This window comes from Pteronotus mesoamericanus, unplaced genomic scaffold (assembly GCF_021234165.1).
Source record: "Pteronotus mesoamericanus isolate MK-2021 breed Mesoamerican mustached bat unplaced genomic scaffold, CSHL_Meso_final scaffold_507, whole genome shotgun sequence".
Classification (NCBI taxonomy): domain Eukaryota; kingdom Metazoa; phylum Chordata; class Mammalia; order Chiroptera; family Mormoopidae; genus Pteronotus; species Pteronotus mesoamericanus.
Window position 1 is genome coordinate 2,592,495 of NW_026555319.1, and position 20,589 is coordinate 2,613,083.

Genomic DNA, 20,589 nt, shown 5'->3' on the forward strand with positions numbered 1-20,589 from the left:
CGAGCGCTCGGGTGGGAGCCGACGAGATGCGCTCCGCGGGCGGCGCCCACTGACCTCGCTCGGCGGCCGGGCCGGGCAGGGCCGGAGCCGTGAGCCAGCCCCGCCCGCCGCTCGCCGCCCCGCCCATGGGCCGCCGGCCCTCGCTGCCGCCCGCCCGGAGGACCGCGCCGAGGTGGGAGCCGCCTGAAGGACCGCGACGGCCGCGCCCGCAGGTGAGGCGGGGCCCGAGGTGTGACCGAGTCCACTGCGCTCACCTGACGGTACCTGCGGGGAGGCTCTGCGGGCGGCGGGAGCACCTGTCCGGACAGGCATTCACGGAGATTGTTTGTTAAGCCCTCGCTGCAGCGGGCGGGGGTCCCTCGCCCCAACCCCTAGACTCCGAGGGTGGAGAAGGGTGTCCCCCAGCGGAAACAACTCGGGGGGCCAACGAAGTGCTGGGAAGGAGGGCAAAAGAAAAGTGAGGCCCCGCGCCCCCCGCCTGCAGGGTCTGGCAGCCGGTTACGCGGCGGGGGGATGCCCTTGCCAGGGCTGCGGTCCAGGCTGCGGACCGTGCGCGCCGCGCGCCCGAGCCAATCGGACGGGACAGGGGAGGCCGGCCCAGGACTGCCCTGCCAGGCCGGGGTGGGATGGTAGGGCGAGGGATCCGCATTGCAGGGGCCCCGGGAGCGCCGAGGGCCCGGCCCTGCTTTGTCTGGCGCGCTGTGGGGAGGAGGCCGTCTGAATCCACACCGCCCTTTCAGGTGCGTTTCCCACCCCGGGGACCTTAGAGACCTTCCCTGGTAAGTTGCAGTGCCTGCCGACCCGCCAGCCCGGCACGTAAGTACTCTGCCTTGCGGCCCTTCCCCGCAGGCTTTGGTGGGGCTTTAGTTTATCCGAAACAACGCCTTGTTTGTGATTCGCGAAACCGCGCACGGTGCGAGCGGGCAGTGGCGCCCCCGGCGCGCCCCGAGCCGCCGGGGGCCGCAGGGAGCTGCCGCCCTGGGTTGCCGGACTGACGCCTCCGGGCCGCCCCTTAGCAGTGTGGTCTGTTCCCAAAGATGAAGACGAGGGGCTGGAGTTTAAGCTGTGGTCGTCGGTCTCGTAACGACACACGAGCGGCCAGGCTGTGATACTTGAATTTCGTTACGCATTTCCGGAAACCTACCTGTAAGAGTGTTAAAGCTAGGATTGCCGGGTTTTAAGACTTTTAAGTTCAACTTTTATTTAAAGAGCATTGGTATTACTTTATTGTGAGTTTGTGTGTGTGTGTGTGTTTTGTTTGTTTGTTTGTTTTGCACAGTCAGGAATTGGCCTGTATTTTCTTGCCGTTGAATTGTAAGGAAAAAGATGCTAACATTTAAAGTGATTTTTACCTCCCAAGATGTTTTTAATGTATGTATTTCTTTTGGCTAATGTTCATCTTATGTGAAATATTTTTGACAGACGGTTTTAAGGTTTGTGACGGGTATATACATGTGTTTAGATACGTGTGTTTATATATACATACACACCACGGAAAAACCTTAAAAGTTTTTATGATTCCTCTTCATTACGTTATAATTACTCAGTAAACTTAGTTCAGTTACATTTAAAATCTAAACTGTAGAACAATGATCTGTATCAGGTTTTTACTGTAGCACGTGTAAATATATCAATCCAATAAACAAGTTTCTTGGAAATTAGATATTTTTATTGTTAATTCTTTTAAAAAAACAAATTCTTTTGCTTACAATAGAAAATCATTTGGGTTCTTAACTCCATTGGTTATTTGTTGGTTAAACTCATTTTATCTTCACTACTTGGTGGAGTGCATTTGCAACGATACTGATGTTAACAACAGGGTTCATGCTTTTAAGAAATACATTTCTATCCTAAAGCATTCTCTCATATCTGGAACAAGGTCAACCGTTAACCGTTCCTAATACATAGTGGGCACCCATGTTTTTTAGCTGAGTAAGACGTGATTAGCGTCCACTGAACTGAGCGCTTTAAGAGGCAGCCACCGTGCGCCTGTGAGCGCCTGGCACACCGAGGGTGCGGGAAGGGCTTGGCTCAGACCGGCCTCCGGACTCGTTAGGCAGGTGCTGGTCATGACACCAGTTTTCACATCTACAGCTTTGATGTGAAAACCCGCAGGAGGTGTGAGCAGAGAAGTGAATGTGTCCTATTGTCTGCAAGGAGTTAGGGTCTGTCCTGCAGCAAAGGGATTCTCCGTATTTACAGTAATTTATAAGCAGAGAAGAGGATGAGTGGTACTTAGAGGAAGACAGACTTCACTTTGACGTGCAAGCAGAAGTTGCCCATGAAGAGAACGTCCAGCCGTGGGAAGAAGGGGCTGTTCTTTCCCTGCAGTTGCTGGGCGAGCGGGTCCCTGCTGGGCAGGAGGAGCACCTCGGGGCATCGCCCTGCCGTGGGAGAGGCCTCCGAGGGGGCGCCTGGGAGTCCTGCTGGAGCGGACTGGGGCGCAATGTGGGTCTTTTTGTTCCTTGTGCTGGCTTCCAGGGTTGTGGGCACACGCCTCCCAGAGCCTGGGGAGGTTTTCCCTGGGGGAGAGGCCAGCCTGGGATCAGAGAGGGTCCTAACCCCACTTTGCATGTGAATGGGGCTTACAAGTAATAAAGTGCTTTCACATTCAGTGTTTGGCTTAAGAAGACTTTAATTACATGCGATTTGTATTTCTTCCTGTGGCTTTTGTTTTCTATAATAAACATTGAATCAAGAGGAAAATGACCGACCCTTCTGCTAAAGAAGACAGAGGAGTCTTCTCTAAAGCTTTTCTAAAAAATGGAATGTCAGTCTTTCCTTTGAGAGCCAGCAGGTTGTGAAAGTGAATATATTGTTTTCTTAGCTGAAATTATTTTTAAAAAGATACTGATTAGGGGCTGATTCTTGTGCTTGCCCTGCATTTTAGTTTCTGTTTATTTCATTCCTCAAACGGGACTCAAATTTCACAGCAAAGAGACCAGTCACATCCACCTGCAGTGAGTTGCAGTGGGCTCTTTCCAGTGTGCCCGAGTGAAGCTTACATTTATGTTGGCGGCTGAAGGTAAAGCAAAGCCGGGGCGAAGGAGAATCCCAGTGTACCGGGAAGACTAGAGAATGGGGCTCTGTGTTTGAAGAAGAAAAAGGTGTGTCCTGTTTGTACTAAGCCAATCCTGGGAATGATAATTTATCAGCAGTAGGAAGGGGGAACTGTTGATCGGTCGGTCGGTCATCACAAAGGTGAGGCTGTGGCCCCTCACAGTCCCCGTACTAAGCAGGGGCGAGGCCGGTAGGAGCACTGGGGCCGGAGCCACCAGAGCTCACAGTGAGTATCCTCTGCACACGATCTAAGTGGGGCAGCTGCTCCGATTTGGGAAGAAGTTTAAAAAATTTTTTGGAATTAATGTACTTACTTTTTTAGAAACCCTTTTAAGAATAGTTCCTCTCCCTTTAGCAGGTGGGTTTGTCTCGTGCTTTTGTGCCTGTTGCCCACCAGGTGAATTTGGGTGTGATGATGTCAATTAGACAGACTCTCCAACCTAGTTTGAACAAGAAATACATTATTATTTATACTTTATGCATAAAGGGAAAAGATAAGAGTATCAACTTCTGGCCAAAAAAAGAAAAGAAAACCTTCAAAATATTTATTTATTCCTTCAGAATATAAATTCCTTACATACCGGCCTGCTAGTATGACTACTATGACCAGGACAGCCGATTTTCAAGTAAGGTGGCCAGTTAGTAGGCAAGCTTTTTAGAGGTGGAAGGTTGCACCCCCCCCCCCCACCCACTTCCCACGGTCTCGGGAGGCACCCCAGGGGCCTGGAAGGGTATCTTGTCCGTCGGAAAACAGGAGTCAGTGTTTCGGTGCAGGTCTCCACACTGGGGAGCAGGCTGAGCGATGCTTCTGGGTTACTCCCGGCCCAGCACCTCGTCAGGAGTCACCTCCTGGCGTGCCTGCTCTTCTGGAGCTGCAAGGGAAGAAGGAACGAGTGTCCTCCTTCCCCCCACGCTCCCTCCGTGAGCCGGATTCCTGGTACTGAGCAGTGCATTTCCACTGGTGAGCACAGAAGAGCGAGCCTGGGGGGAGACCAAAAAGGCAGAAGAGCACTCTCAAAACGGAATTTGAGGCAGGTAAATGATAACTCTGCAGCTGCAGTTCTTCTCTTTGTCGCCTCCTTGGTAACCCTTGAGAGGTGGGGTTTACGCCTGCAGAAGGCACACTGCCCTTAGCTCTGGAGATCTCCTGCCTGGCCCATCCCCAGGCGCCCCGGCCTTCTTACCTCCTGCACAGGGAAGGGGTTCAGGGAGTGCTCTTTAGGCCCCGTTCCTTAGGCTGCACGGCGTGCGCACCGCTGCTGCGTGAATTGCAACGCCCAGTATTGTAACAACGATGCTTTCCTCAAAGTCCCTTGTCTCCCCCACGAACGGGTGCCATCAGGGCCTGCAAGGGCTGTCTCGGGTGTAACGTGGGTGGTAAGTAAAGGAAGGCAGGCTGCTTGTTTGTCGCGTCTGTGTTCCCACAGTGTAGCAGGGGTTTAAGGAAGGGGCCAACCTTTGTCTTTGATACCGGATCATCTTTATCTTCTGGTTCAGTCCTGGTGACCAGACCGGAAAGCTGTGGGGGACAGAAGAGCGGCTCTCACTGACATGCCTGACGGCACGGCGTCTGGGGAGGGGGAGCCAGGCTGGGGGACAGGGAGCGGGTCGTGGTCGCCCTGGGCCCTGCGCAGCATGATGGTTGTAAGTGGGGGTTCATCCTGTCAGGAAGGCGGGAGCGTCCGCGTTTGGCTGACAGAGGCTGTCCGTCTCGGAAGCGTGTGGTGCTCGGACCTGGTTCAGAGATGAGCAAAGCCAGGCTCTCTGGTTTGAGGGCAAAGGGCAGGTTTGTTTTGTTTTTTTAGGGGGAGATGAGGTAAAGGTACAAGCCAGCATAAAGAAAACCGGGGCGAGACCTCCTGAGCAGCAGCTGGGCGGAGTGCTGCTGGAGGTGCCCGCGTGGCTCGCCCTCGGCCGTGCAGGGGGGCGCGGAGCAGTGCTGGACGGTCGCTAATGCCCAGGCGCCGCCCTGCGTCCTGCCCCCACCCCCAGCCCCGCCGGCTGTGGGGCGAGGAGGGTGCTGTTCTGAGGAGGCTCTGCGGCCACCAGGGCCTCGCTGTGCAGGCTGCCACCAGGAGCCCGACACTCGAGTGGGAAGCCGAGCACCCACCCCTGGGCCTTAGAGGGAAGTCAGCAGCTGTTACCGGGGCAGGGCTGGCGTCTTCCTGCCCGGGCTGCTGGGAGTCCGGGGTGCACGGACGTTAGCAGGCCACCGAGCCATCAAGTCCCCCCAGAAGGGGGCGGGGCTGCGGTGCACCCGAAAGTGAACCCGGCGCCCCGGCGTCCGGCACCGTCTGTCGTTGCCCCAGGGACAGGACACAGGCTCGTCCGTCCGGCGCAGTTGTGCCCTGCCACTGGGGGAGCGACCGGGAGTCTCACAGGCCTGCTCTGTGCCAGAAGGGTTGGGGCCCAGCCCCCGCCTGCCCGGCATTCACACGCCTCCGGGGGAGGAGGGCAGGTGAAGGAGAAGGAGCCTCGGGGGCGGCCGGCGGCGGGCGCACCTTCCCGGGTCCCTCCCCCAGCCCCGCGCTGCGCAGACCGCGCGGGGACGCAGCCGTACATCGCTGCCTTTGCGCCCCCATGGCCGAGTCTCAACTTCCCGAATACAGTCGGCACAGAGAGGCCTCAGCGCGCGCTGTGCGCTTCAGGGCGTTTGCCGGCTTGCTCTTTCCCCTCTAGGTGCATATTTAAAAGGAGCTGGTGGCCCAGCCTATTGCAATAGGCCTTGTAAACTTCAAAATATTTTAAAAAATCGATGATGATGTTAAGCTCATGGCCATTATTATAATCTCTTGGCGATACAAGCAGTTCCCAGGATTCTAGAATTCATGGAACAGTGCGTTCTTTAATTGGGAAGCTCTAAAGTGAAAATAAAGAATTCTCCTTCAGATGGAATAAAAGTTAGCTTTGCAGAAAACTCGCTGCATTGTCCTTGCTTGCCTCATTTCATCGCGGACCAAGAAAAGCATCGTCCAGGCTCAGCAGAGCATCCCAAGTTCCTGGGCTTCTGGCCGCCACTGCAAAGGCGCGAGAGTGAGCGCCGAGCCCTCGGTTTCCCCAAGGCACAGCCACTCCCGGCGTGTCCTGCTGCGCCACAGCGCAGCATTGAGAGTTCACACAGTTGGCTCATAACAGAAGTAGCTTTTCCAGGTGTAAGCTGCATCCAGTAAGAAAGATCCTGTGTCACAGGCTCTAGAATGTCCTGCACAAGGCCTCTCCCCGTCCCACAGAAGGGAAGCCTGACTTCACTACAGCTGTCGTGGCCTCCCCTGCCTTCCCTCAGGGCGACCTTCCCACTCACCAACGTGAAACGCACCTCCGGTGGGAGCAGGCTGGATGCAGAGCTGCGAGTGGGCAGCACACCGCTAGTTTCCAACCAGAGCGATCCCTCTCTTAAAGGGCCAGCTCCCAAGTTGCTAGAGCAGCCATCCCAACCTTTTTGGCACCAGGGACAGGTTTAACGGAGGACGATTTTTCCATGGACCTGGTGAGGTGGGGAGACAGGAGGCAGAGATCAGGTGGGAATGTGAGTGGTGTCCCCACGCCAGGAGGAGGGGGGTCGGGGACCCCTGTGCTAGAGCGAGACATTCATTCTCGCGGGTGCAGGTGATGGAGCGGGCGGGCGGGCGGGCCCTGCGCTCGTAGGGTTTGCACTCTGGGAACGTAAGAAACACAAGGAGCCAACCTCAGGTGGCGGCGATTGTGAGGAAGGCATGAAACGGGACAGTGTGGCAAGAATGTAGTTAGAAGGACATTAAGTTATTCTTGCGCAGTGAGAACAGGCCAGAGCAGATGCTGCAGCGGGGTGTCTGGCAGCCGGAGAGATGCATGCCGGGCGCCGGGCACGGTGGAGCTGCCGCAGCAGCGGCAGCCGCGTGGCTTCGGCCACAGCTCTGCACGCTTTAAAGCTGTGCCGCCCCAACAGGGTAGCCACCAGCCCGATGGGACTGCTTACATGGTTATAATTCACATTACAATAAAATGAAACATCCGGTTTCTCAGAGACACCGCTGCATTTCAAGCACTCAGTGCGGCAAGCACTCGGCGCGGCCAGTTCATGGGGCAGTGGCTAGTCTTGAACAGCAGAGAACAAACAGAATATTCCATCATCACACCAAGCTCTACTGGATGGCGCCCCTTCAGATAAACTCAGTCCACCTCCCAACAATCCTAGCAAAGTCGGTACTGTTTTCCCGTTTTGCAGGTAAGGAAAGTGAGGCACAGGGCGCCAGACATCCCTTGCTCTACGCTGCCGAGTTAACACGCGACGGGGCTGGGTCCAGAGCCCAGGGTCCGCCAGCCCCGCTGTGTCACGGTAGCTCACGGGTGAGTGCAGGCCACCTCCAAAGTCCACCATCACCTGGACGGGGACTGTGGAGCAGCTCACACCTTGCTAAAATCTTGTCATTGGATGCTTTAAGTTTCAGCTAAAATCCCAAGCCAATGGTTAGGGTTTTTTTCTGATTAAAAATGTAGGCCTGTGTTAGCACCACTTTTCCCTCCTCAAAAAGAAAAGGGGAAAGGGTGCCACAGAGCACGGGGGAGATCAGGCTTGTGTGTGACCTCAGTAAGTGCCTGTGTCCCAGTATGTAGCTGCCGCACCGAGCTGCTGTTGTGAGGGCTTGTGGAGATGAGGCATGGGAAGTAGCCAGCACGGTACCGAGCGCATGGTACGCCCGGTAAGTGGCAGCTGTCGTCCCCGTCGACAGCATCATTACTGCTCCATCTACAGTGGCCACACCGGGACGGGACAGTCCAGAATGCACAGTGAACAGCCAGAACCGACACCTCCTCCCACAGCTGCATGAGACCTCCTGGTTCCAAACGCCATGCATCCGGAACTGCAGACCACGCCAGGAAGGGCTGAGGCCGCGGGTGCCTACCTTTGGCAGCAGGTGTGCATTTAGCTCATGCACTTAGTGCTGGTGAACTCAGGCAAGGGTCCTCCTCCTCTGAGCTCTAGTTCCTTAAAAGATGGGCAGAATCATACCTACATATGTGATTGTTTCAAGAATTAATGGCCCGGGCCGGGTGGCTCGGTGGATTGGAGCATCAGCCCGCACACCAAAAGGCTGCAGGTTCAGTCACCTGTCAGGGCGTGTACAGGAGGCAGCCGATCACTGTTTCCCTCTCACATCATGGTTCTCTCTCCCTTCCTCTCTCTGTAAAATCAATAAACATTATTTTTTTAAATTAAAAATAAAGTGACTATGGGCCTGGCACATCAAACACTTGGTAATAATAGGCATCATTATTATTTTTATGAATGATTTTCATCTCATGATTAAAAAATGCCTTTGAGTATCTCACGCAGTTGCCTAAGACAGGCCCAGAGGCCGTGTTAGGGCACAGCTGGGAGAGACAAGAGACACGATCGTCCCACGTCGGCGGCGGCGGCGCACTGCAGACTGCGACGGTGACACCCACGGAAGCAGGGATGAGCCAGCCCAAACCCATCACTGGAAACCACACGTGTCCACTGTTCCACTGAGATCAAAGCCACTCCACACCCACCCCCAACCAGCAAGAAAAGCGTCTGCCCCATAGGACCCCTGGTGACCGTCCTGCCCATTATGAAAACTGGGAGGAAGAAAACAAATTCCGCAGGTTCTTAACTGACCAAGAGACTTCACCAGGGTTGGCCCCACCAGAAGAAGCCAAAACCCAACCTAAGAATGTTGGACTTTCACCGGACAATCTGGACCCACTAAAACCAAGATGCCGAAGTTCCAGCCTGCGGACATACCAGGCGCTCACTGATAAGGGCATCTGAATAAAAGAGGGCCCGAAGGAATGTGTCACGGGCCAAGGATTACAATGAATCCTGTTGTGGAAGGCTGAGATCACAAACGAGGAAAATGAAACAAAGTCCACATAAAAACGGAAAAAATGACCAAAGTGCCACAGGAAAACAGTGACCCTTCGCAAGGTGAAGGACAGTGAGGAAGTGGCTGGGTTGCATCCCACTCTTTGAAAAATCTTGGGTTAAAGTACAGCTGTTGTTCACTGTGCCCAGTTTCTTCTCTCCCCACACCGCTCGCACTGTGTGAAACACATTTGCCCCCCCGCCCCCCGGTTCGTTTATGTTGTCATTTCTTTTGTCGGGCTAATGCACCGATGGCTTGTCTGTCTCACGCGGTCCAAGCCCGGCTGCCAGGGCGCCTCCGGAACAGCACGCACCTCGCGTCATTCTCTCCCCTGCCACCCTCGTCCGGACCTCAGCGCGCAGCGTTGGCCGTGAACACCAGGCCGCCTCCAGAGGTTCTGTGCAGAGCTTTCTCCTCCCTTGGCACTTGATGCGCGATGGACTACAAGGGGATAGTGCAGGGTCCTGGGAGTTCTGTCCTTTCCTGACATCACAAAGGGTCACTGTGAGTGGCAAGAGCTCCATGGGAGTCGGCTGCAACGTCGTCCCTCAGACATGCCTGATTCACCCGGCACAGGGAGCTGGCGGAGAGGGCACTGAAGCAGGCGAATCGTCTGTCGGGACCATCAGATCACTAGATGACGACCAAGGGGTCAAGCAGCCTTAGATGGATATGGTGAAGCCCTCAAAACACAGTTCTGGGCAATGAAGGTCTAGGTAAATGCCACTTTCAAAGAAGGAGTTTATCACCTTTAAAAATATTGGTACACAGGCTGGTATCCCATAGACATATCCAGTGAAAACATACTATTAGCACCAGCCCATATGGAAGTGCTGAAATGAAACGTCTGGCTGTGGTGACTTCGGTCGCTGGGTAGACTACTGTTGGACTATTTTAATAGCTTCAAAGATTTCTGATGTCCTCCCTGTTTAAGCTCTTCTGAAATAACTAGTGCAGGCCCATTTTGCAGATGGGCACCTGAGAGAAGGTGACCTCCTCCCGCCTGCTGGCCGAGGTGAGTTGTGGTGCCGTCCAGGGCGATGCGGGCGGAGCTCTTCCGAACATTTCGGAAGGGTAAAGTCTCAGGCGCCCAAGAAGGATCTCTCTAAATACGTTGTTAGTGCTAAAGAAACAAGGAGAGTATGGCTAAATTAAAGTGTATCAAACTTCAGTTAATACATATCTTTCCTTAGAACCTATACTATAAAGTAGACCCACAAAAACAAAAAACAAAACGGTTAAAAGAAGCCCTGTCAGTTCAATCAGTTGAAATGGCTCATCTGTTTGGCAAGCCATAGAGATGCTTTCAAAGCAAGGGGACTCATTTCCTCAGCCCAGAAATACAACTTAGATAGCAGTTAGCAGGCATTAAGATTTAAGAAGGGCCTCCCCTCTCATTCATGTGCGAAGAAAGCATGGCCTTGGGTAGCGCGCTCTCTGCTTTTCAACCAGGAGACGATTGACCTGGGGTGATCACGGTCAGATGTGGAAATGGAAGCACCATACAGCCCACTTGTTTTCCCTTCCACTTGAAGGAAAACATCGTAGGTAGCACTGCCCGTGGGGTGGGTGTGAGCTCTCCATCCCGGAATTGTTGGCTCAGGATCCTCGCGGTGAGTGACAGGCTTGTTAGTAGTTCACCAATGGCATCTCGCCTTCGCTGTAAATGTTTTCAGCTCTAGCTTGTGAAAGGATGAGAGGAGACTGCAGGGTGGTCCCCGGAGGGCGGTCATCCCGGGCCACCAGAAAAGGGCAGGCGCGGGCGGGCGGGCAGCAGGGAGGGCGAGCAGAGCTGCCACAGCGCCTCCAGCCCGAGCGCCTCCTCCCAGGCAGGGCCCCTAAGGCTTCCCCTCCAGAGCAAAAGGGGCTGAGCTGCGCCTGGCTGCGTCGCACCCAGACGGCAGCCCCTCCTCGGCAGGAGACAGGACGCTGGTGCTGGCCCCAGGGGCGGCCACAGAGTGTGGGCGCTGTGGCTGTTAAGTCACCTGGTTTTCTAGGAGGCCCAGGGCACTCCCAGAAGCGCCCTGTGATTCCAGACTGGGGGCGAGCTCAAGTGTTTGCCCACTGCGGCCTGCCCGGCCCACCGAGGGGCGCTTTTAGGCGACCAGAAATGCAGACTGGCTTTCTCCCTGGGACCTTTCCAAGTGGAGGGGCTGAGCCTCCTCCACCCATGTACTGACACATTACGTGATTTTAAAGCAGAAGCCAAATAGACACTCAAAGTCTGAGACAACCAGGCTGCAGGGAAATGCGGTTAATCAATCCATCGCACAGGCCTCCGGGGCTGCCGACTTCCCGGACGGCCCCGGGTCGTATTTCCTGTCCAGCTGCCAGCCTCTCCAGTCACATCCCTCACCGCCAGATGCGAGGCTGTGCGCTCCTTCGGGAGGAAGTGGCTGCAGCGTCCAAAGGTGGCCGACGGGCCTTGTATTTCATGACGATGACACCAGAGAGTCACAGGACAGCGCAGTGCATGCGGGTCGGGGCGACTCAAGGGCGCGTCACAGCCATCTTCTGTGTATCTGGGGGACACTAAGTTGTTACTTCTGTAAATACTGCGTTCCTATTCATTCTTCTTGGTTCTGCTAAACTAATCACAATTCTAGCAACCCAGCACCACCCAGAATAATACAACTAAAATACAGGACTCCACTTGGCCAGCGGGTAGTTAGTGGTTCTCTTTTCTGAGAGAAATGGCTTTATAATTTTTTTCCTGACCATAAAGTAACATATGCTCAACATTACAGAAGGTTTAGGGTCAAACCAAAATAGAATTTTTAAAAAGTAAAAATCATCCACAATTCACCTTCTAGCGATAAAGGCTTTTAATATTTTGTTGTAGACCCTTCCAGATCTTTTAATTTACTTACATCTACAAAAACATGGTATTTGGTTTCATAATGGTGTTCGTTACTTTTGCCAAAATGTTTCTGTAGTGACTGTTGAATGCTTACAGTCTCCTGAAAGGAGTCCTTTCTGGTGGCGCCATGATTATTGGGGATTCTCAAATAAGGTGCTAGTTGAACTTCTTAAGACACATGCAGAGAAAAATTACAGGGTTCTACAAGTTTAAACAGTTTCTTTAACCAGGGTTGTTGTGAATTCAGAATAGCGTCAGCATTCATTTTCAGGGACAGCAAGTTTCCTTTCTTCTAAAAGCTAGCATCTTAGGTTTAGAATTGATGGCCTAATTAGCCTTGGACCTTTTTTAGCTTCTTGTAAAGTATTATAGATTGTTTCAGAGTAAGAAGTAGGTTTTGCCGTCCCCGAGGGCACCTTGCTCTGCCTGACTCTGTTCGCTTCCCGAATGGCTCCTTTCCAGTTAAAGTGGAAGCCGAGGGCCAGCAGAAAATGTTTGTTTGCTTTTGTTTCCCTCTTTAAAAGCAACTGGAATATAGTTCATTTCCACACTTAGATGACGTTCAGGAACTGCCCTGGTGTTTGACTAAGTAAACACTTTGGAGCTATATTTACGTGACTGTTGACCAATGGTCACATAAAATAATATAGCTACCATTTGTTGGGAACTCACGACGTGCCAAATGTTGTCAGTGATTGCATTCAGCACTTAAAACCACCCCGGGAGTTAAAGATCATGACTTAGGGGGCAAGACAGCATTCAGATTTAACCCTGGCCACAGTCTGACCCTCAGGAGCCTATGCTCTCTGCTGTCTTTCATCCCATTGTTTTCAGCAAAGCGTTGGGCCTCCATTTCTTATCTTCACGTAAAGGGGTGTTGGCACAGCTGAATCGAAGGTTCCTTCCACTCTCAGCATCGTCTGACTCCACGAATCCGCTTGGGAAACCGTCTCCCGGCCAGAACTCCTCTCCTCGTGCATTTCACCGCCACGCCCGCCGCCCTTGTCCCCGGCCAGCCTTCACCTTCTCGACGGTAGCACACCAGGGCAGCACAGGACGTCCCCACGAAAGAGCCAGAGGGCTCTGTGCACAATGGGCTGGCGTGCTGCCGTCTGCTGAGAGCCGGGCTGTCCCTGCGGCTGTGGAGCTGGCAGAAGGCGCTCAGAGAGGCCAGCGGGCGCCAGTTGTGCTGATCGTTGATGGCATGAGAGAGCTTCATGTGAATGGGTCATAACTTATTCATGATTAGGGTCTAAAATAGCTTCTTATAACTAATTCACAGCTACCACGTGGGTCCTGTGTGCTATTTTTTCAGATACTAAAATTATTACCCTACTTCCACGGGCTTTGTGTGGAGCAAAAAGACAAGTCTGCTTTTGACTGCACAGGAACGAAGACGTTTCCCATCTTTGAGTGGTGAGAGCCTTTCCTATCAAAGCCATTCCATTTCTCTCAGTCTAAGAAATGCGGTGCAGCGGTTCTTGGACATACTGCTTCTGGCGCGGCAAGAAATTGTCGGATGAGGTCATGTCCCAGTCAGAGCCACAGCCAGGCTTTCTGACCAACGCCGTGCGAGTCTCACTGTGGTCTCCATGTGGCACCAGAGGAAGCAGCTGACAGCGACCCGCGGTCTGCACGTAGCGCATGAGTCCAGCTGTGCAGGAAGGGCGGCCCCTAGCTAGGCAGGGGTCAGGGCGCGGTTCGCCAAGGGCATGCCGGCCGGAGGCGGCAAGGTGCGCAGGAGCCGCGCTGGAAGGGGCGTGCCAGATGCCGGGGGAGAGGACAGCAGCACCGACGGAGGGCCCAGGCCAGGGAGGGACAGGGCCTCTAGAACGTGGGGCCCGGTCCCAAGAGCATTTGAGGGCTATGACGTGATCGGAGCTGTGCTTGAAGATGGAGACGTAGGCCAGACCTGTGCGTGCAGAGGAGAGATGTTAAAGGGAAAGACAAGCTACGTGTTTGAAAGGGGAAGCCATGAGTCTGGCTTGGGTTCCTCCTCCACTGAAACCCCAGAGCCATTTCTGGTGGCGCAGAACCGCCTTGCTGCTGACTCCGCCCCGTGATTGGTAGCTGTGGGTGGTGCGTCCGAGGGGAGGAGAGGCCAGGGTCCAGGGCGCACTGCCTTTGGCTGAGCTGCTACCTCTGAAATTACCAGTGGCTGCCAGCAACGCTGAGGAACGAAGACGGCCGCCACACACCCAGAGCCCGCAGGTGGCAGGCCACGGACGCGCCCTTGTGACCCCGGCAGTGCCATGCCCAGTGGTTTTGCCCTGCAATAGCGGTGACACACAGCTGCGGTAGGGTGGACGCCTTGCCCGAGCGGGGGCGTTATTCCCGCGGAGCACGCACCGTGCAGCTCTGCCGTCCTCTGTCGCGCCGGCCCCCCCCGGGAAGGGCCGGGGGCGCTCTTCGTAGCTCTGACTGTCCCCCTGCCTTAGAGGTGCCGAGAGAAGCCTCCAACCAGTCGACACATTTCTGCGGCCTCTCCTTGGCCTGGGAGGGATGACCCGCTGGCTACCTCATTGGAAGGATTGAGTCACTACAAGGATCGTGTCATCAGTGGCCAAGGATGAGAACTGGAAACATCACCTTCTTTTCGGTAGCAGCTGCTCTCTGTCCTTGGGAAGTCTGTCATACATGGAGCTTTTGAGCTGATGAGGAAGTAGTTTAGTGACTTGGGTGCCATTTGGAGGCATGGCTTGTGTCCTGGGACCCACCAGGGCCTGCCGTGTTTGCGGGTACCCGACAACTGGAGAACACCCCACAGGGCTGGCAGCCCGGGTCGTGGGCCTTTAATGTCAGCGCTGAGGGCAGAACACAGGGAGACCAGCGGCCGGTGAAAGTCCCCAGGATGCAGCCCCGTCCTCTGCCTGTCGGCGCGCCCCATGGAGCCACCAGCGCTCGCCCACTGGGCACGATGAGTGACCATCTGGTCCCTGTTCCCAAAACAGCTGCCTGCGATGATGGGGGCGTCAGGCCTGTCTTCCTTCGTGGGGTGACGGCGGTGAATTAGCGCGTTACAGGCTGAGTGCAGCGCGGCACCGCTGACTCGCCGAGGCGGTGAGAGTGCAGGTGCCCACGCAAATCGCATCTAAAGTTGGGTGGGTGGGGCTCAGTGCCGCCGCGTGGCTGGACTGGGCAGCCGCCGAGGTGGCATTTTTCTCCCTTCCCGGCCCGCGTGGTGGATGAAGAAGCAGGTGAGGGCACGTCGCACTGTGACCGCCGGACGAAATTTGGGACGCTCCAGCACATCGCGTATGCTTTGAGCAAGGCGGGCCTGTGCAGTGAGGAGGAAGCCCACGGAAACAGAGGCTCTTCCGTGCCACGCCCACACTCGGCTGGCCGGCCCCTCAGCTCGCTGGTCCAGCAGTGCTGGCCGCAGGCGTCCTGTGTGCCCGGCTCCCCACAGGGCTTGGGATACCGTGGGGAGAGGCCGGGAGTGGGTGCGTGGAGGTTGCAGTTATGAGCTGCTCTTCGCTTCAGAGCTGGGATGTAAATATGTCCTTGATCTTCCAATACCCAAGAGTGTGATAGGTGTCACCTCGCGTGGTGACAGCTTGGGTGTGTGGCAGTTTCCAGAGTTGTCCCACACGTGGGCCGTGCACTGGAAGCCCTTGGAGCAGGATGTTTCCTCTGGCGAAGGCTCTGACACAGCAGATTGGGAAAGTGTGCTCCAAGGCTCTGCATCTGCAAGACTCATTTATAAAACGATGACCCACTGCTCGGCCCTTGCCTTCTTCAGCGCCAGCAGGGCGTCTTGAATTTCTCTGGTTGCTCTTCCACAGACCGAAGGACTTCACCCCACTTCTCGAGTTACAGGAAAGGCAGAGTCTGAGGCCGAGAGAGCGGCTGATGGTGGATGGCCAAAGCCACGTGAAGAGTGGGCGCAGGGTGTGGGGACAGCCTCCTGGCTCCCGCAGTCCTCATGTGGGGATGCTCCTGAGGAGGACGGGGAGGGCTCAGCTCTGTGGAATCTAGGACTTTCCTCTGAGCCCCACCCACTTCTTCCGACTCCTGGCTTCAGCCAGCCCTAGACACCATTTTGAGGACATGGTCACCCATGTCCCAGGCACCCAGCGATCCGTGGGGAGGCGGTCGGCGCCCACCCGGTCAGGGAAGTCCTTCAGGAGTGATTCCGGTCACAGTGTGCAGGAGCTAGTGGCCAGGGGCGAGGCCAGGCTTTGGAGTCAGGGAGCCCTGGATCTGCTGTGTTCCTCTGCATCCAGAGCCACTGCCCGAGACCCCGCAGAGCGAGCAAGGGCAGTGAGCAGGCAGCATCCTGTTCCTCCCTGTGACCTTGTTGCCGGGGACAGTGACCAGGTTCCGTGTTGCCTGCAGGTCACCTGGACGCCAGCATGGCCGCCGCAAGCCTGGAGAACCAGCTGCAGAGCGCGCAGAAGAACCTGCTGTTCCTGCAGCGGGAGCACGCCAACACGCTCAGGGGCCTGCACGCCGAGGTCCGCCGGCTGCAGCAGCACTGCACAGGTGCCTGGGCCGCGCCGCCGGGGGTCTCTGCTCGCTCTCTGGTGTGATGTCACAGAAGCCACGTGCACGCCGCACCCTGTCCTCTGCCAGGCGGACGTGCAGGGAAGAAAGCTGTAGAGCCCTTTCTGGGCATATTGCGGACTGGGACGATCAGGACGCGGTGGTTAGAGGTGGCAACGCGTTCTGAAACCGCTGACCAAAGTGTAACGTAGCAGAGTGTGCTGTGTGCTGCTGTGGACGATGGGGGGCGCTGGAGGGGAAAGGAGGGTTCCCTCTGAACCGCAGTGAGGGCAGGGGCCGCGGCTGGTTTCCGCCGCTCTCACGCCCCGCCTCTAACCCCGACCGGGGCAGGACCCGCCCGCTGATCGGTCCTGTGTTGTCAGAGCTGACGAAGCTTTTGAAATGCACCGTAACCACACAGAATTAATGCCTGTGGCTTCCTTTTCAGATTTAACATACGAGCTGACACTCAAAAGTTCGGAACAGACAGGTAAGACCTCCCTCCCCGAACCTTAGCAGCAGCACTCCTCCGGCTGTGGCCTGTGCGGGCGGCTGGTTTTCACCGCACAGGCACGGCGGGCGGGAGGGCCGGGCCGGCCGTTCCGAGGGGCAGGGGGCGGCTGGAACGAGCACTTTCATTTCCTCCTGGTAGATGCCTACTCTTGGAGAGCCTCTCGCACGCTTTCCTGAACGTCGAGCTTTTCTACAGTGAACACGTGTTCCTTCTGTAACTGAGAAATAGATGGGATTTAATCAGAGAGAAAGGAGGAGCAGGGTTCTGTCGCGCCACCCCCCCCCACATGCCTCTCACGCTGAACAGGGCCTGGCTGCGTGATGCCCGCCAAATGCTGGTTGAGGGAGTGATTGAATTGCGAGGCGCCCCCAAATGTCACTGAGCATCTTTCTTTAGACTCTAGTTCCAGGAACCCTTCCCCCGACCAGCACCCTCAGGCCCTCCGATGCCCGCCTGGTGGCAGTCAGCAGGGGAGGGCCCGGGCCTCTGCGGCCTATTGCACAGCCGGCTCCCCAGGGAAGGTGGGGATTCAGAAAGCGCAGCGTCCACACGGGAGGTGGCGGCGGATATCGTTCACGAGTGGGCCAGTTCCTCGTCCGCCACGGGCCACCTCCAGGATGCTGAGCCCACTGCCAGGCCCTGGGGTTGCCGTTTGTGTTCCCCGTATCTCAGTCTCCTGAGCGCGCCTTTCAGGAGCCGAGACCCGTGTCTGCTGCACTAGAGTGGTGCCTGGGAATCGGCACACCCTCAGTAGGGGTCCCCCTGCACAGGAAGGACGCCAGGAGCCCTACCCCCACCCCCACCCCCACCCCCACCCCGCAGGCCTGGGCCAGGGACTGGGCCTCCAGGGACTTGGGAGATCAGGACGCTTCCCGTGGGAGACCCCTGCCCACACCCCTGCCCACACCCCTGCCATCGAGCCACAGAAATCAGGGCGCCCTCACACCCTGTACCCTGTTGGCCTAGGCTTCTCTGTCTCAGTCCTAAGCCTTAGGCCACCTGCTCGCCAGTGCCAGCCCACGTCAGTGGCAGGGTCTCGTGGCACCAGTGGGCGAGCCGCGCCTCCTGGAGGCAGTGGAAGCCTCGCAGGGGTCTTGCGGGGACGCCTGCCCTCCCAGGGGTGCAGATTGCTGCCCCGCATTTGTGCCCACAGACTTGACCATCCCACGGAGCTCCTGGGACACGGGTGGGACACACGGGCTCCTGGGTCCTGCCCTGGAGGTCCCGCTTGCGTAAGTCCAGGCCGGGAACTGGGAATCCGTATGTGCAACAAGTGCCCGTTACTGACAGCTCCGGCGGGCTCAGCAAAAACCGCCCCAGCTGAGGAGGACAGCCACTGCGGCAGCTTGGTGCGCACGCAGCTCTCCTGGGGGGGGACAGGAGCGTCCAGGAAGGACGTGTGTGCACAGGAGGGTGGGGAGAGTCTTATAAGAGAGTGGAAAACCGTCAAAGCAGGGCTGCCGGCTCTCAGCAGAGTGGCTCTGGGGTCTAGGGGAGGAGGGATCAGGCGCGCGCTCCCTCCCTGGGCCCTGACATCGGGTCGACACCAGCCCACGGCCCTGGGCCCCAGCCTCCTCTCCCCCCGGGGAGCGGCGTGCCCATTAGGGACACCTCTGGCCCTGCGGCCTCGTCTGAGCAGTGCGCCAGCGGCCGGGCCTCCCGCCGCCCTGGACCCCGCCTCAGCTGCGCAGACCAGCCTGCACCTCAGGGAGGGGCTGAAAGGCTGCAGGGGGCGGACGCAGGAGTGGCCTGAGCACAGTCACAGGGACACTACACCCTGAGATATGATGTGAGAGGGGACCTTATCGGGGGCAGGTGGCAGCCGGACATCTGTCCCTTCTGCAACCTCAGAGCGTGCATTGGTCATGGAGAATTCACGGTGCCAGGAATGGAGCGGGCACTGAGTGCACATGCCCCAAGCAGAGAGGGGGTCTGCTGCAGTTCCGTCTTGAGTGTTGGGCGAGGCTGGAAACTGAAATTGCCCATTTTGGCTTCCTCAGTTTTTAAATTTGGGGGCCACCTTTTACACAATAAACCGAGAGCTAAGAGCTGGCAGAGCCCTGGAGGCCCCCAGCCTCCCGCCCAGTAGGAGCCAGCCGCTGACCCCACTGCAGGAGCAGGACACCCACCCCCAGGCCCGCCCGCCTCTGTGTGGCCTCTCAGCCTGGCCCTGTGCTTGTGCTTCCAGGAGACACACCTTCCAGGAGCAGCGAGCTGCAGAAAAGGTGCGAAGAGCTGGAAGCCCAGCTGAAGGCCCAGGAGAAGGAAAACGCCGAGCTGCGGAGCGCACTGGAGCAGAAGAACGCCACGATCGCGGTGCTGGAGAGCACCGTCAAGGAGCGGGAGAAGCGCTACCTGGAGGAGCTCAAGGCGAAGAGCCACAAGCTGAACATGCTGTCCAGCGAGCTGGAGCAGCGCGCCAGCACCATCGCCTACCTGACCTCCCAGCTGCACGCCACCAAGAGGAAGCTGCTCAGCTCCAGCGGGACCTCGGACGGCAGCCCGTCCGGGAGCCCCGGGGCCGGCTACAAGCCAGCCCCGCCCAGGGACAAGCTGCCCGAAACGCCCCGCCGCCGGATGAAGAAGAGCCTCTCCGCCCCGCTGCACCCGGAGTTTGACGAGGTCTACAGGCTGGGCGCCGAGAGCCGGAAACTACTCCTGCGGGAGCCGGTGGATGCCATGCCGGACCCCACCCCGTTCCTGCTGGCCAGGGAGGCGGCCGAGACACACCTCATCAGGGAGAGGCCCCTGGTCATCCCCCCCATCGCCTCCGACCGCAGCCCCGCCCGCGAGCAGCAGCACAAGGGCCACGTGGGCGTGGCCCACCGCATCCCCCACGGTGCCTCCCCGCAGGCCCCGCCCGAGGTGGAGACGCTGGCGGTTGACCAGGTGAACGGGGGCAAAGTCGCCAGGAAGCACTCAGGGACGGACAGAACTGTGTGAGGCCTGCCGGGCGCCCCTCCCCCTCGGCCGTCCGTGCACTGTGATCACCACTAGGAAACACTCGTCCATCCACATTTTTTTTTTTTAATTGTCATGCATGCCAAGTTGTTTTCAGACCTGTCAACAGAGTACTCCCCTCCCACTCTACTCGCTGTCTTACGACACCAAAATGTGATCGTGCCCCTGCTGCTGCAGACACCTGTTCACCAACCGCTGCGGCCCAACAGCTGTGCGCCCGCTGGCTGGCTTCTCACCCCGCTCTGCGCGTCCTAGTGCGTTCGGTCAGAGCACGGGCCGCAGGCTGCACGCCACTCGACATTACTGAGCTCAGATAGCCACACACCTAATCAAGTCAGAGCCACACGCCTAATCAAGCTGGAGCCACACGTATTCCCAGGGCAGCCTGCTGGGGGCGGCCTTGCTCCCTCCTGAGCCCCCATAACCTCCTACAGACCTTCCCCAGGGCGACACCGTGACCAAGCGGCTGTACGTGTATGTCACAGGCACTAAATAAGATGACGTTACTCCTCGTATCACCACAACCTGAATGTGTGCTCATATTTTTTGTTAGTTTTATCCAAAATGTTCAAGATCCCAACAAACTTTATTTTCTAAACCTGCCTCCTTTCTGTTCTGTGTCTTTTATTAAACCAGGGGAGGGAGGGAGGAAGGAGACTGGGAGGGAGAGACATAGCAGGGCTTCCACGTAACTGCTATGTTCCTGCCCAGAAAGCAGGCCCACCCAGGACACAGCCCGTGGGGGCTGCGGCGAGGGGGGCTCACTTCCAGAGAGAGGAGTCTCCTTGCTCACTGCCCAGAGCTACCCCTTTGACCATGCTGCACTTCGAGGTTATGCAAAA

At 56.9% G+C, this 20,589-nt stretch overlaps 1 protein-coding gene across 2 annotated transcripts; it reads left to right on the plus strand.

Annotated features, from left to right (window-relative positions):
* The first annotated feature begins 21 nt into the window (after window positions 1–21).
* CCDC92 (coiled-coil domain containing 92) lies at window positions 22–20,344 on the plus strand. Of its 2 annotated transcripts, none has more exons than XM_054594314.1 (5): window positions 22–212; window positions 741–816; window positions 16,126–16,272; window positions 16,721–16,762; window positions 18,975–20,344. In XM_054594314.1, exons 3-5 carry the CDS (start codon window positions 16,143–16,145, stop codon window positions 19,727–19,729), a joined length of 927 nt encoding a protein of 308 aa, XP_054450289.1. In that variant the 5' UTR covers window positions 22–212; window positions 741–816; window positions 16,126–16,142; the 3' UTR covers window positions 19,730–20,344. The 2 variants fall into 2 exon arrangements, with proteins under 2 accessions (XP_054450289.1, XP_054450288.1); XM_054594313.1 differs by having other exon boundaries at window positions 741–779.
* The last annotated feature ends 245 nt before the right edge of the window (window positions 20,345–20,589 follow it).

Bases quoted from the DNA above. Each gene is read 5' to 3' on its own strand.
- CCDC92 (XM_054594314.1), top strand. From the start codon at position 16,143: ATGGCCGCCGCAAGCCTGGAGAACCAGCTGCAGAGCGCGCAGAAGAAC. The intron at 16,273-16,720 runs GTGCCTGGGCCG...CTTCCTTTTCAG, and splicing joins GCTGCAGCAGCACTGCACAG to ATTTAACATACGAGCTGACA. The intron at 16,763-18,974 runs GTAAGACCTCCC...TTGTGCTTCCAG, and splicing joins CAAAAGTTCGGAACAGACAG to GAGACACACCTTCCAGGAGC.